Raw genomic sequence first — 14,532 nt, forward strand, 5'->3', positions numbered from 1 at the left:
TTCAGTGAATTGGGCCAAAATGAGGCAAAGTCTATAAAGCAAAACGTGGAGTATATCATTACAATACTATCACTGGAACAATTTTTAAATGATTTAATTTAATTTAAAATGATTAATTTGAAATTATTTTTTCAATACCTAAATATATACAAGTGGGTACAGTACTGTATATATGGAATTGGGTCATTTATAAAAACACACATAACACAGTTAAAACATGAAATCAATTCATTTCTTTCTAGTGCCAATTACCTATGATGGTTTTGAAATATAAACATTTAGCAATGTGTAATATATTTTTAATATTGGTTTTCCTTAATATATATTGACCTAAGCTAAATAGTAATGATGAAAAATAGACCTTTTGCTTACAAGCAAAACTCTTATTAAATCTAAAATATTATGGCACAAAATCAAACCACAAAAAGGCCCACATTATGTTATCCTCCTTGATTTTCTGAAGAAAAATAGTGAAGTTTTCCACATAGTACAAATGAAAATGACACACTCAAATTTACTCAAAGAGAAGACAGGTCCTGTAAAATTCAATCCCTTTCTACTACATTGACTGTAATCCTAACAAGTCACTACATTATCTCAATTAGCAGAATAAATTTTTTTAGGTTGAAAACAAGTACAATTCATTTTGTCATTGTTGCTTAAGTCTCCTGTGAAATCAGACTTTGAGTTGAAAGGTCTGAGTAATTGTAGCCTATCTTAAATTGCAACTTTATTTTAAACTTTCATATTTTATTCCAGTAGAATTTTAAGTATATACTGTGTACATTCCTAAGGTCTAGTCATATTAAATTCTGATGTTAAGCAGAAAGGCAAAACCATGTGCAACTAGATTAATTTATCTCAAGGGGAAAAGGGCACATTAATAATTGAGATAATGTTTTCACAAATGTTGGACTAAAACGTGCCTCTTCACTTCTTTATTAGAAAACATATTAGAAAAAATTATCTCACTCTCATCAATAAGCCCTAATTGCTGAGAAAGATTCTATTTTCTTAGAAAAACATTCATAAAGATTTTTCCCCAACACTTCCACATAAGTAGAAATGTATCATGCATTAAAGTCTTGTTGGAATAAATGTATATAACCAAGGTAGTTGTTTAATGCCTTCTCTAATGTTTTTGTTCTAAAGTGTCTGAATTTATTATTTTTAAGAGCACATTAACATTTTGATTCTAAAGTAAATTGGCCCAAAAATAACTAATACAGCTTTTAGTTTGTTAATCTTCTTAAACTACAAAAAAATTACCTTGGATTATTGCTTTAAAAAGAAAGGAAGGAGGAAAGGAAAGAGAAGGAGAATAAAAAGAAAAACTCTAGAAATTTCCCACAAACAACCAAAAGATTCAAAACATATTGAAGTAATACAATGATATTTAATTTTCTTAAAATTGTATTTTGAAGAAGTAAGATTATACACAAAGAAAATATTAACTAAAAAAAGATAGCATGCTTACAAACTAATCAAACTCTTCATGTCTGAGATATGTTAAATATTAAAAAGTCATTTTTCTACAAAGGGGATAGAGCTTTTAATGATTAAACAAAGGGAGTAACTAAGGTGAGTCTGATTGTTTCTGTAATAAGCCTTCACGTGTATAATAAAGTACAACCATACTAAAAACAATGAACTGTAAACTGAAACAAAAATCCATCATCTACTTGGAAACAATGACAGGGAAAGATTAGCAATCCATTTATTGTACTGAAATAAAGATAAGTAACCCTGGTAAGCTCTATCAGAACCTGCGTATTGAACTCTAAATATAAAGGCATTTCTTCATCAGCAAAAGACTTGGAAAAATGTGAGGCACGGAAATGATTACAGTTGACTTTTAAAATGAAATAGTCACCATTCGACTAATTTTAATGTTTTAAAAATCTGCTTTATGTCAATCTGATATTCTGGAAGATATTTGGAAGAATATATTTTTAAATGGATAATTATTATATGAGTCATTAAACATTATTGCCAAATATTTTCTACAGTTATCGGTTCTTTCTACTATAGATAATAAAATGGTTAAAATTTTTTCACAATAATTGGACATGATAACACAAGCTTGTAATCCTAGCTACTTGGGAGGCTGAAACAGGAGGGTCACAAGTCAAGGTCAGCCTCAGCAACTTAGCAAGAACTTATCTCTCAAAGTAAGGAATAAGAAAAGGTTGGGGATATAGCTCAGCAGTAGAGTGCTTGCCTAGCATGTGCGAAGCCCTGGGAAATTAATTTTTTCACATCAGAATTTAGGTTTAAAAGGAAAAAATAAAATTTAAAAAACGAGAATCTTCGGTCATAAATGTACCTAAATAGTCACATTTCATAAATTATGATGCTTAAAATTAAAAATAAATTTGTACTTCATACCTTAAAAAGTAATTATGTTAATAAAAATCTGAAATTTATTTTTAAAAGAGTTGTATTTTACAAATAGACGTTGGCACTACATGACCTGGCCCTGGTTAGTTGTGTTTTTTATGAAGTCCCAGGAACACTGTACATAGCTGAAGTCTTAGTATTCCTTCAATCCCCCAAATGTGTATTATTATAACTATTGTACAAATGACTAAAATAAATATATTAATATGTCTTGAATTTAGGAGTAGGGACTTTTATATCATTTAGGCATACACCAAGTAAGTCCTTCTTATATCACAGAACTAACTCTATATTCCTCCTGACTCACCCCAAACAACAGGTAAGACTCATTTTATATCTACAGAAGCCCCAAGAAAAAGAAGAAAGCAGACTACATGCCCCAGTCTCTTTACTATAATAGAAGTTTAATTTCATTAAGTACAAGTAAAAGTATCAAAGAAAGGTCCCACCACTGTGTTAATATAAACTATCCTATTCTATATGTGTAGTGGCCCTCTGCCAATATTCCAATCATTTAAAGCCTTCTCGAAAAAAAAATTTTTTTTAACTGGTATCTTTTTATTCACATTTATAATTTTGTCTTCTGTACTCTAAAAAATTGACGTCAGAGGGCAATATACTAGTTGTCAGTTTAACATTTTCAGATAGAACAAATCTGTAGCACAGAACAACTACTTTACAGTCTCCCCAAGAAAAGAACTGGCAGACCCCTAATTACATGATATTACTGTTCCTAATAACACCACTGGAATCTGAAAAGTGCTTGAAAATGGTTTTAAACTTTAACCCACATTAGAAGTTACAACTAAGTATTCAGAAACAAACAAACAACAATAATTAGGAAATGATTCAAAACCAGATGCTTTGATTATGTTCCAGTTGTCAGTTTTCCTATGTCTAAGCTCTAACTTCTAAACTACCTACATGGACCTACGCACCAAACCATTTTCTCCTGCCCTGCTTTAGAAATTAAATGTTTCTTTTTTTACTTTTAAGAAAAGCCCCATCTGCTCTTTTTATTTTTAAGAAAAGCCCCATATGCCCATTTTTTACCCCTTGCTCAGGAATCCTTTTCTGAAAGATGGAAAGGGTATAAATGTTTACCAACAACAGTTTAGGAGTAAAGTGGAACCTGGGGGAGCTGGGTGCAAGACTCTGGGGGACTACTGTGAGGAAGGTAGCCTATAGGCTGCCACGTCCTCACATTGGGCTCACACATTCAGCTCCTCCTCCATCAAAGGGAGCTTTGTAAATACAGGCCTCAACACCCCAATCCCAATAGTCATGTGGGGTTTCTGGACACCATGTTTGTTTTTCATAACACTATCTCCAGGATACTGTATCTCTAGGACCTGATATAGTACTGGCATGAATTGGGGCTCAACAAACGTTTGAGTGGATTATTGAGTCCCATGAGTTTTATTTAGTGACTGTGAGGCATCTCACAGTAAAAGTGATCATGTTGACAAGCCACTGAGCTAAGTGTTGCAGAAATATCCCGTTATTGGAACTCTGAGGCCCACGTCAATTTGCCACTTGGTAATTAAGAAGCTTTCTTTTCTGACTGTTTCTACTTCATTATTTCACCTGGCTATAGTCAGATTTACATATTAGTTAAGGTTATGATTTATAGCATCTTTTATTTCATAAATAACTTTCCATGAGTGAAAGTGGCTAGAATCAGTTGGGGATTTCCTAATGATAATTGTCTATCTCTACAAGAGTGGACCTCAATAATCAACCAGGAAACCCTGGAAGAAATCTTAATTTAACATTTTTCAGATAAGTTATTTTTAAATAATAGCATCAGATATTGGGTTACCAAAAAAAAATGCTCAGAGTTTCCCCATATTTCGATTTTCCATTTTATTGAAAATTGCAGAATTTCACTTTCTCAGAAAGAAGAAAAAATTGTAATCTTTAAATTTACAATATAATTTACAAAGTGCTTGGGCACTTTGGACGTTGTGAAAAGTGTTTGGGTCTCTCTCATTCAGCAAATACAAAGAGAAAAATAAACCTCTTTATATAATAAGCCCCACCTCATCTCATCTCCTCTCTGTGCTTTTGTTTCTTCCTGCCCTAGGCCCAGAAACAATGGAAGAGCTTAAATGGGACATAAAAGTCAACCCAAAGCCCAATGTCTCTGCTCCATCTCCTTAGCCTGTTTTCTTTTTCTCAAGCTGCAGACAGACCAGTGGTCAAATACATCCCAGCCGGAACAGAAGCAGGTTAAGGTGGCTCTGTCTTTAGAAACCAGTAGGCCCTGAGGGCTAATTTGACATTTTGCCAGATGCTACTGGGCTAACCTCCTCACCCAAGGTGCTTCAGGCATTTTCTACAGACCAGGGAAATCTGTTCTCCAACATCCTCTTGGAGCTTAAGGGAGGCTCTTCTGAGGTTGCCACCTGCTAAGGACCAGGCTCTGTGCTGGCCCAGGTTACTGATCGGTGGTGAGGTGCTCAGAAGTGGGACGCCACTCCACTTACCTCCCAGAGATGCTGCGTGTTCCTCACCGCGCCCGCCTGCACCTTCTCCGGGGGCAGGAGCACGCCCTGGAATGGCCCAATCCAGGTACCCTGTTGTATCCTTTGTGCCGCGCAGATGCCATACGCCAGGCCCGGCACAGTACTGGTGCACAAGCACACCTCCCTTGGCAGGTCCCGAAGCCACTCAGGCAGCTCCGGTGGAGGTGCGGCGGCCGCGGCGCTGCTGGTGCCCACGAGCCGGCGCAGCGAGTGCAGCGGGCCGTGCATGGGGCACTCGCCGTTGCGGTTGTCCGCGCACATATCGCAACCTGCAGGAGACACGCGAGAGGAAAGGAAGGAAGAGGGTTAACCTGGTATCTGAGGCAGCTTATCATTTGCTGGTAGCATCTAACCCCGCCAGGATCGGCCACCTGTGGGGCGGGGTGGGGGGCCGGTGACGCCACGGGGGCGCCGAGGCCACCAGGAGTAGGAGAGAAGGGCCCGCGCCTTAGCACCCAAATCTGCCTGGTTGGGACCCTGGGCTCCAAAACACGTTTGGAGCTGGATGCTGATAACATCTTCGCGCTCCGCACAGAACCGAATGCCCAAGGCCTCTCCTCCAGGTTTCCACCTCTCTTTCTCCCTCTTTCTCTGCCTCTTCCCTTCTCTCTGTCACCCGAGAAGCCAGGTCCAAAGACTTCTATCAGGCGTTTCAGGAAGTGTTTACCATCATACCCGCCACCCAAAGTCCGTCTTTTGTCCAATCTGATATTTCAGAGATTCTACATTGGTCTTCTGAGATTTGGCTTTCCTCTTTTTACAATTTGAGAAGAGACGTTTTAAAATCACCAAGGCAGGTGGGCAACAGACATCGCGTCTTCTCAAAAACCTGCGCAGGCAGAGCCCGCCTGGGGCAAGGTTGAAGCTCAGGTCCCAGCCCCTGGAGGCTGCGGGGAAATTGGACACTAGCCTCTGACTTCCCTGCCATCGCCCACTTCAGGGATTCCAGCCAGGAAGGGGCGAGTGGAGACTGGGAGACGGTTCTGGGGGGTTAGGTGTGTCTGTAATTGCGCAAAAGCTCTTCTCAGAAGCCGAAACTAAGAGCAAATCTAATGATCAGGGTAATGGTTCAATGGAGAAGGCCCAACTCCTGACCTCTTCCGGCTGATCCTAAGGCGAAATGAGATCATCTTTTGCAGTAAACTGAATGAAACTATTGCTGAAGCTGTCCCACTCCGACTTTCTCCAGAGCAACCCTGAGCGCAAGAGGACCTCCACCCTACAGCGGGCTAGTCATGAGCACCCAGTGTCCCTCAAAGGGGCCAGGCTGCCGGGGAGGGGGGGGGAGAGCAGGAAAAGAGACCGTGCTGTCGGACCGCAGTGCCCTCCGGGTTATTAATGGGCCTGACGGAGCCGCGGTGTCTGCGCCCCGGCGCGGCAGGCCTGCCCAGAGGAGGTAGCCTCGGCGCCCGCCGGCGCGACCTGGTCTCCCAGGCCCACCCTCCCTGGGGAGCCTCAAGCAACGCAGTCTGGACTCGTAGAGATGGTGAGATGCAGTCACCATCAGATGTGCCGGTGCTGGGACAGCGGCTCTCAGGGCCTGAGGCACCTGCGCTGGGCCTTTGTTACAGATAGGCCTGATGGATCACCCTGGGTGTGTCACTGTGCAGAAACACTCAAAGAACTTGTAATAATGTGTATTGGTGAGGAACTTTTCAGGAACAGGGAATCACAATCCATTATGATGAGCAAACCCACCACTAACCATTTACCTCACAGCAGCCAGGATTGACTATGTGAGCATCCTTTCTCAGTGAAAGGGATGCCAACCAGCTGGTGGTCCCCCTCTACTCCTTCCCCAGATAGCCCAAGGAATGAGGGAACATTCTGAATTTGACTTCTTGGAGTCCATCACCATGCCTCTCAGGTGAGAAGCAACCACCTGTTTTTGCAGGTGGTGAAGTGTCTGAGCCTCCCTTAACACAAAGGTTTCTCTTTGTAAGTGACAAGCTAATGTTAAAACTGTTAAAGCTACACTTTCGAACCAAGGGCCTAGACAGAAGTAGGCAAACACTTATCCATAAGTCAGCTCCTCCAAAACACACATATTTCACACACCCTCTCAAGCTTTTGATAGTCAAAATAAAAACTTAACAATGTGGGAATGGAAAAAGGAAAGACAATACCTTTACTGAGTGCCTACTATGTTCCATGCATATATCTTGAGCCATACTGCCACTATAGTATCATGATTCTTATTTTGCAGATGAGTCAAATAATGCATCACCAGAATTGCAAGTTGACCAATTGTGAATCAACCAATAGAACTGAAATAGTTCACTTTACTAACTATTGGGGAGACGCCACAAAACTGCTTTGGCATAATTAAGTTACAGAGATATCTCTATTTCCCACACTCTTAGATATGGGGAAACTGAAATAAGATAATGGATAGGAAAGTAAATAGCTAATGTCCATAATTATGAATGTTAGTGTCTAACTTTGGAGATGGCCTTTCAGCACCTAGCAAAAATAGTTAAAAAAACAAGTGACAATAAGCAAAGGCAATGTGCCCATGAAAATAAATATAAATCACCCTCAGAGAGTTGCTTAACCGATTTTTTCTTCCTGGTTGACTCAATGAAGCAAAGGGTGAGAAGCAAAAACATTTACTATTCATACTCCTAATGGCCTTTACCAGAGATTCTATCAACTTCCAATATCTCCACAAACAAAATCGCATCAATTAAATCAGTAATAAAATAAGGAGCAATAAACTCCAGCCACTATGCACCACAGACAAGAAGCACACTTCTAATAATATTTGTAATGAATGTCAATAAAACTAAAGTTAAGTTCTTTCTCCAAGAAGTCCTCTAAAGCCCTCTCTTCAAGTCTCATGAAAAAAACAAAACAAAACAAAAAAACTTAATAGCAGTATTTTGCAGAGTACTGAAAAAACCTAGGCTCCCCCAATACCTTAAAGACCACTTGTACATTAAGTCCACTGTAAAGTAGACAGATCCAATCCACTTTAACTAACCCACCCAACATGAGTTTAATTTGTAAACTACTTTGAGTTTTATCAAAATAATCTGCCCGAAAAGTTGGGTTGCCAACGTTATGTTATATGCTAATGTTTTTAATACAAAAGATCTCTCTATCTAAAAACATTTTACTTCTTATTTCTTAGAATCCCAGAGTAGTTTGACAAAGTTAAACTCAGTAACTTACTTCCCAGGGTTGACAAATATGTCACAAGTTGACAAATATTTTAGTAAGGTGTTTTCTAGCCAGCCAGCCATAAACACCTACATGAAAAGATTTCACAGAGAAGGTTAAATCCCCAAACTACTTATAAATATACATACAACACAATATATTATATATGTCACCATTATATATATGCACACATACACATTCACATTACACACAGCATTTCAGTCCAAGCAATACATAAGACAAGTCCAGTTGCATTCATAAGGAGAAGACACATAAATATTCCCACTTTCAAAATCAGAGATGGAGTTTTTATACAAGTTCATAATTATTATTCATAAAAATTTCAATATGTATGAGATTTTCATATTCTCCAAGAGAGTCTTCGAAACCTGATTTTAGCATTAGGGAGTATAAATTATCATAGTCCCCTTTCTATCTTGAGCTGTCTATGGGTCCCTGATTCAGGCAAGGGATCATCATTAGGTTGCAGACTTGTTCACCTACTGACTTCAGAAGGCCTGTCCAAGTGGAGAGCAGACTTTCACTCTTCCTTTCATATTCTTATTGTGTGAATTTTTTTTACAAGTGTATTTACTTTTTATCATTATCATTTTAAATGAATCTATATTAAGGTAAAGGGGGCAAAGCAAGCCATGATTTTCTTTTCTGGATTTTCATTTCTCATTCTAGGAAAAGTGAAATATAAAACGCTCCAGGGCTTTTGGTGTATGGAAAGGCCCAAAGGTACGTATTGGGCATAGTCAGAGCCGGCGAGTGCCCGCCACGCCAAGCCTTTCCTCAAAGCCTCTCCAATGCTTCTGCCCGACTTTACTGCGCTCTGTTAGCTAAACCGAAGAGTAGAGATGAAAAGCTTGCTTTCCCGCCTGGGCGGCGGTACAGGCTTGGGCTGTAAATCCTCCCTGACCGCTGAGGTTGCAGCCCTCAGCCCGTCAAGCTGAACCCTAGAGGCCAACGCCCATCGATCTGTGCCCGGCGACGCGACCCCGGGAGTGCCGCCTGCTGGCAGAGACGCGTGCACCCTAGGTAGTGGTGGGGATGACTAACTGAACTAGCAGCCAAAGGCAGACTGATCTCGGCAGCTGGGAACCTTAGGACCAGGGTTCACGCTCCCCCACGCGTCAGACCACACTGTTCTTCCTGCCTTCCCACACTACAGGCTGGATGGAATGGGGGCAGTGCAAATGATGGGCGCGATGGGGAGCCCAAGCCTCGCACCGAAATTTGCGTTGTGAAGGCCTTGTCCCGCTTCTGCACGAGGTGGGTCACCAGGCGTGGCCGCTGCCACCCACATTCCGAAGGCCCCGCTGCACCCTGACACACACTGGGCTCACTTTTCCAGCGAGCAAGGGTCTCCGAAAGTCCCCGGAGCAGTTCTAGAAGCAAATCCTGAGGCCGAGGAGGGTTAGGAAAGGGGAGGCCACAGAAAGAGGAGTCGATTGTGGTTGTGTCCCAGCTGGGCTGCTCTCCTAGCATCCTCTCGGGGACTCCCTCTCTACTGGAGTTTAAAGCTCCCCGCCCCCGTGAATTGCAGATGCGCTAGGCTTTCTCTGCCCCGCCTGGCTGCCGCCTTGGCCCTGGGACCAAGTGGGGGAAACAAAAAGGGGAGGGAAGAAAGGGGGAAGGGAAAAATGTGGATTTTATTTGTCTTCCGATGACTGTATTAATAAATTAAATGGGAGCGCCTGTGTGTGAGGGTGAGAGAATATTACGCGGAGATAAACCTCGCCGGCCCCTGCCCCTGTGAGGCCGCCATATACAATGCGGAGATGATGAATAGGAGTCGGGAGAGGAGATCGAAGCGGGTCTGGGCTGGCTCACTCTCTCCTACAAAACTATAGGGCAATTAATTGTGGCTTGTCCCCTCATCCTTCATCTCCTGGTGGCACATATCGATGGAGATTACTGCTGATGGACCATTTTATCACCTTAAATAAACAGTCGCCACCTCTTCTAACCTCAATCTAATATATGACTCTATGTTCAGTTTCAGGGCGCTAGATAACGAATGATGTAAAATAGCTAAATCATGTGTGTTACAGGATGGGGCTGGGCCAGCACATAAAAAGAGAGAAAAGAGAAAAAGAAAAATAGAACAACATAAAAGCCCACACACCGACTCTGAGCCTCCCTCCCACCGGGGACCGAGTCTGAAATCTAAATCGCTAGCTGGTCACTGATTGTGGAGACGCGGCAGGAGGAGCACAGAGGATGTGCCTAGGTGGCACGCAGAGCCTACTGGTGGACCACTGACCACTGGGTTCCAAGCTCCCCAAAGAAGACTCTGCGTTTTCTAACCCGGATTAGTGCAAGGTCAGAAAACACTCTCCCTTCCTTATTTCTTTCCCAGATCCTATAGCAGGGGCCCTAGCAACCAGACAAGCCAGTCCTAGCCCCAGATTTCCTTCTCTCCCCAGCCCTTCTCCCCAAACTTTTGGCAAGTGTGACGCTGCCAACAGTGGGGCCTCCAATCCTGTTCCTACACTGGTGCCCACACCGGCTCTGTTGATTCATTCTATACCTTGCGCAGGAGGGTTCCAGCAAATCGGAGTGGATAGAGACCCCCAACTAGGAAAGATTAAGGGTGGCTCAACTCTACGTCTAGAAATCCAAAAGGTGTCTTATTTCCCGCCTCCCTGTCTGATACTAGGAAGGAAATTCTTACCAAAGCGTATTAAAAAACTAATTGGGCTGTGCGGAAAGACGACCTAAGGTCCTCCGTACAAACGCCAGGCAAGCCCAGTGACGGCGTCTCGCTCCCTTCCAAGAGTAGCGACAAGGTCACACACAACATACCAATTCCCAGAGCCCAAGAAGCGACCGCTGTGCTGGAAGCCTGACGGAAACAGCTTCAAGCAACTCAGAAGCTAATGGGGGCAGTAATACAAGACGTTAAGAAAAGCCCCAGAGCCTCGCCCCCACCCCTTCCCCTGCGTACTACACGATGCAGCACTTGACTTTTAGGAGAAGCAGCAGTAGCTGCTGAGCATTCAGAGCTTCAGTGGAAAGCATGTTCAATCACAGTAAACTGATGCACGGAGTTAGATAACAGAAATATACCGGAGGAGCTCGCTTGGGCTAACTTGCAGTTTGAGCCGTTTTAAAATCTTTTTGTGTGAAAGATCTACAAGCTCCTTCACTATGGCATTTGCCATAGATGGACACTAAAGTTTCAGGGTGAAACAAGTGTTACTGGGTTCTTTTTTTTTTTTTTTTTTACAGAGAATATTATATATTGCTGATGCCAGGCAAAAGTTATTCTTCTAAAGGGAAGGGAGAAATAAGGAAACCCCTTTCTTTGCCTAGTAAGAAAAAGAGAAAATGTACTGGATACTCTTTAAAATACAAAGTGACAAAATGAAGCAAGGTTGAGTGGTCATTTCACAGATTTCTGTTAGAGGGAAATGGCAAGAAACTAAAAGGAACACTAGACAATCTACACATGATAAATTAATAGGTGCTTCTCTTCTGCCTCCACCCTGCCTCTCACCACACCCCACCCACACAACAGGGGAATGAGAAGCTTTTATTTTCAGTCTTTCAAGTGATCTGCACATCAACTTCCTAAACCAAGAGGGGAAAGTGTCTCAGTTTTTGCATTTGTAATTTGTTTTAAGCCCCTAGTTAGGTTAAGCTCAATCACTTTTCATCTTTGTAAAACACATTCCATATTTTCATGAGTGCCTAAGCTTGTTTCTCTTGAGAAGTTCCTAGAACGGGAGGCCTGGTCTTCCAGCATTACCCAGAGCTACCTTAGCTTTTTATTTTCTTTCTCAATGTCCCTTTAATTAGTGACCAACTTTGGGTATAACTTTAAGAGGACATTCTAACTTCTTCCCCCACCCCTTGCCCTGCACTCTAAATATTGAAACAGTCCAACTGACTCAAAAGGAGATGCCAGAAGATGAACACAACAGGAATAATTTAAATAAAATCATAACTCATTTCCTCCAATCAGAAAAAAAGATACCTAGGCAATAAACTGGTTCAATATCCATATATTAATTAGTAATCTATCCTAATTCTTTCTCTGACTAGTCTACATTTCCTGTAGTGAAAATATAATAAATCTCAAGACTGCATTTGTAAACAATTTAGGGAGTCTGACACACAGTCAGGGCTTTGGGGTGTGCTGCTGTTGTCTTTTCCAGCACTGTTAAATTCAGAAAACTGTGCAAGCTTCATGAGGCATGCCCAACCTACAATGGCTATAATCCACAGAGCAGTAAGAAACGCCTTTTCTGAAGCATTTATTATTTTCCCCACATTTTAAAAGAACTGCTTTGAAAACAACGCAAGTAAGAAATTCATTCAGAAATAAATATTTTTTAAAAATCCATTACAAGAATATAATTTTATAAAATGTTAACTGAAATTTTGAAACATGAGTTTTCTTAACTGCATACAAAATTAGGATTAAAACTCCTATTTTAAACCAGTACTTTACCCTCAGATTGTAGAAAGGAAAAAAGTAAATACAACTGCTTTTATTGTTGTTAATGGGGTGGGGTGGGGGTAGTAATTATTATCTCTGGTTATCACAGCAATTATCTCCCACCATTATGAAAAGATTAATACACCCCAATCACTATGCTAACATCCAATGTTTTCCCATCCAACCAACTACTTTGGGATTCCTTTAAATTGCTGTAACTCAAGTTATTTTGCCTTTATAACAAATTAAGAAGTTTGTGAAGTGATAGATATTCTTCAAGAAGAAACTTCTTCAAAATAGAATAAACGTAAATACTTATGATCAACTTTCCGCATACAGAAGCCAGATGAAGAAAATAGCTGAAATGCATGCTGATCCTTCAAAACCTGTCTTGCTTTCAGTGTGATTTTCTTAGTCTGCTTTAATGTTATTTCCAAAGGTCTCTGGAAGTATAACACTAATCCCAAAGCTTTAGGCATACATACACCATAACTTCTGAAATTACTAAGAAGAAATGGATATAAAGCAATTACATATTCATGATTTTCATTAAGAGTTTTGCTTCAAAACCTCAAAATGGAACTGTACTTGCCATAAGCATTTGAAAATGTAAATATAGAAACCGAGCAAGAAGAGTCTTGGCGTTTAGATAGGCATTCACAATTTTCTGTAAAGACAGTAACCTTCTTTTCTTAAATTACTGTCACTCTTAACTTTAATAAGTAAATGAACCAACGTTTCAGGATCAAGGGTGCTCAAAGAGTGCGGGATTCTCAGGGAACGACCCTTTCCTGAAGTCGGAAATTATCAGGCATTTTTCTTTTCCTCCTTTTCTAAATAAACAGTAGACCTATGAATAATGCCTGTCTGTAAGGAGAGACCCATTGTCATCCAGAACCTCTACTCGAGTGAGGCCACGCCAGCCAACAGCTCCTGAAGGATTCCGGACAACCCGAGGCCCGAAAATGAGCTTATGCTGTTAACTCCAGAGATGAGGTGTAAAGATAAAAACAAACGCCTACTTCCACGTTCCTCAGAAAAGCTGAGAGTCCCTCCCTCGTCCAGGTTAAGGCTAGGCTGGACCAATCCTGGGCACTCCCCGTAGTGCGATACCAGTACCAGCCCGACCTAGAGCACAGTCCGACAGGAGGGCGGGGGTCTGTATGGCCTGGTTCGAAGGCAGCTCTGGTCCTAATAACTTGGGGCTGTGAAGCAAGGGATGAATTAAGGGGAAAGAGATAACACCAAGGTGCCACCCGATCATCCCATTTCATTTTCTTCCTTCTACAATGCCAGAAAACTTTTGCTACAGTGATCTGGGAGGCGCCCGACCGCATCTTGGACCAGCACCCCATACCCGGTTTCACCCTATTCGGATCCGCCTCTCCAACTGGCGTCACAAGAGAAAGCGCGAAGGTTGCGACTACGTACGGTTGTTGGGGTCGCTGGTGTGCTGGTTGAGTGGGATGATCTCCATGCGCTGCTGGCCGTACAGGTAATAGTCCAGCTCCTCGGCGCTGCAGCGGAAGCGCGGGACGCCCCGGCTATCCCCGCTGCTGCCGCCGCACTTGGTGAGCCCTGAGCCCGAGATAGCGCCTAGGCACAAGTCTTTTGGGGGCAGCGGCTCCGTGGCCACGGTGGCGGCGGCTAGAGGCGCGAACACCGGCAGCTGAGCCACCGGCAGAGCCGAGAGACCCGCCAGCGCGGCNCAATAAGTGTAAAACAGGAGTCTCCTCCACAAACATGACAAATGGTCACCCTACTTACATATGGTCTTAAGATGCTCACCTACTCCAAAGGTTACTATTTATGGACAAAGGTTCTTTCTCTGTCACATGACAGATCTACTTCCAGCCATGTCTTTAGAATAAGCCAGAATAATTATTTTCTAATATTTGGAAGTGAACATATGAAATCTGCCTCTTTCTCTCTCTAATCAAAGTATCAATTTTGCCTAATATTTTTCCAGGCAACAAACTAACCAACTCA

The 14,532-nt window shown here is 41.9% G+C and overlaps 1 protein-coding gene across 1 annotated transcript in view; it reads right to left on the bottom strand.

Annotated features, from left to right (window-relative positions):
• The window catches only part of Prdm6 (PR/SET domain 6), a 104,864-nt gene extending 90,619 nt beyond the window's left edge, over positions 1 to 14,245 (bottom strand). The window contains exons 1-2 of the mRNA XM_048811842.1: positions 13,975 to 14,245; positions 4,890 to 5,197 (exon numbers count right to left, since the gene is read on the bottom strand). Of these exons, the coding sequence (XP_048667799.1) occupies positions 4,890 to 5,197; positions 13,975 to 14,020 (354 nt within the window). The 5' untranslated portion in view covers positions 14,021 to 14,245. The remainder of the gene's footprint in view (positions 1 to 4,889; positions 5,198 to 13,974) is intronic.
• Positions 14,246 to 14,532: the final 287 nt, after the last annotated feature.

The sequence above is a fragment of the Marmota marmota genome, unplaced genomic scaffold (assembly GCF_001458135.2).
Source record: "Marmota marmota marmota unplaced genomic scaffold, marMar, whole genome shotgun sequence".
NCBI classification, from domain to species: domain Eukaryota; kingdom Metazoa; phylum Chordata; class Mammalia; order Rodentia; family Sciuridae; genus Marmota; species Marmota marmota.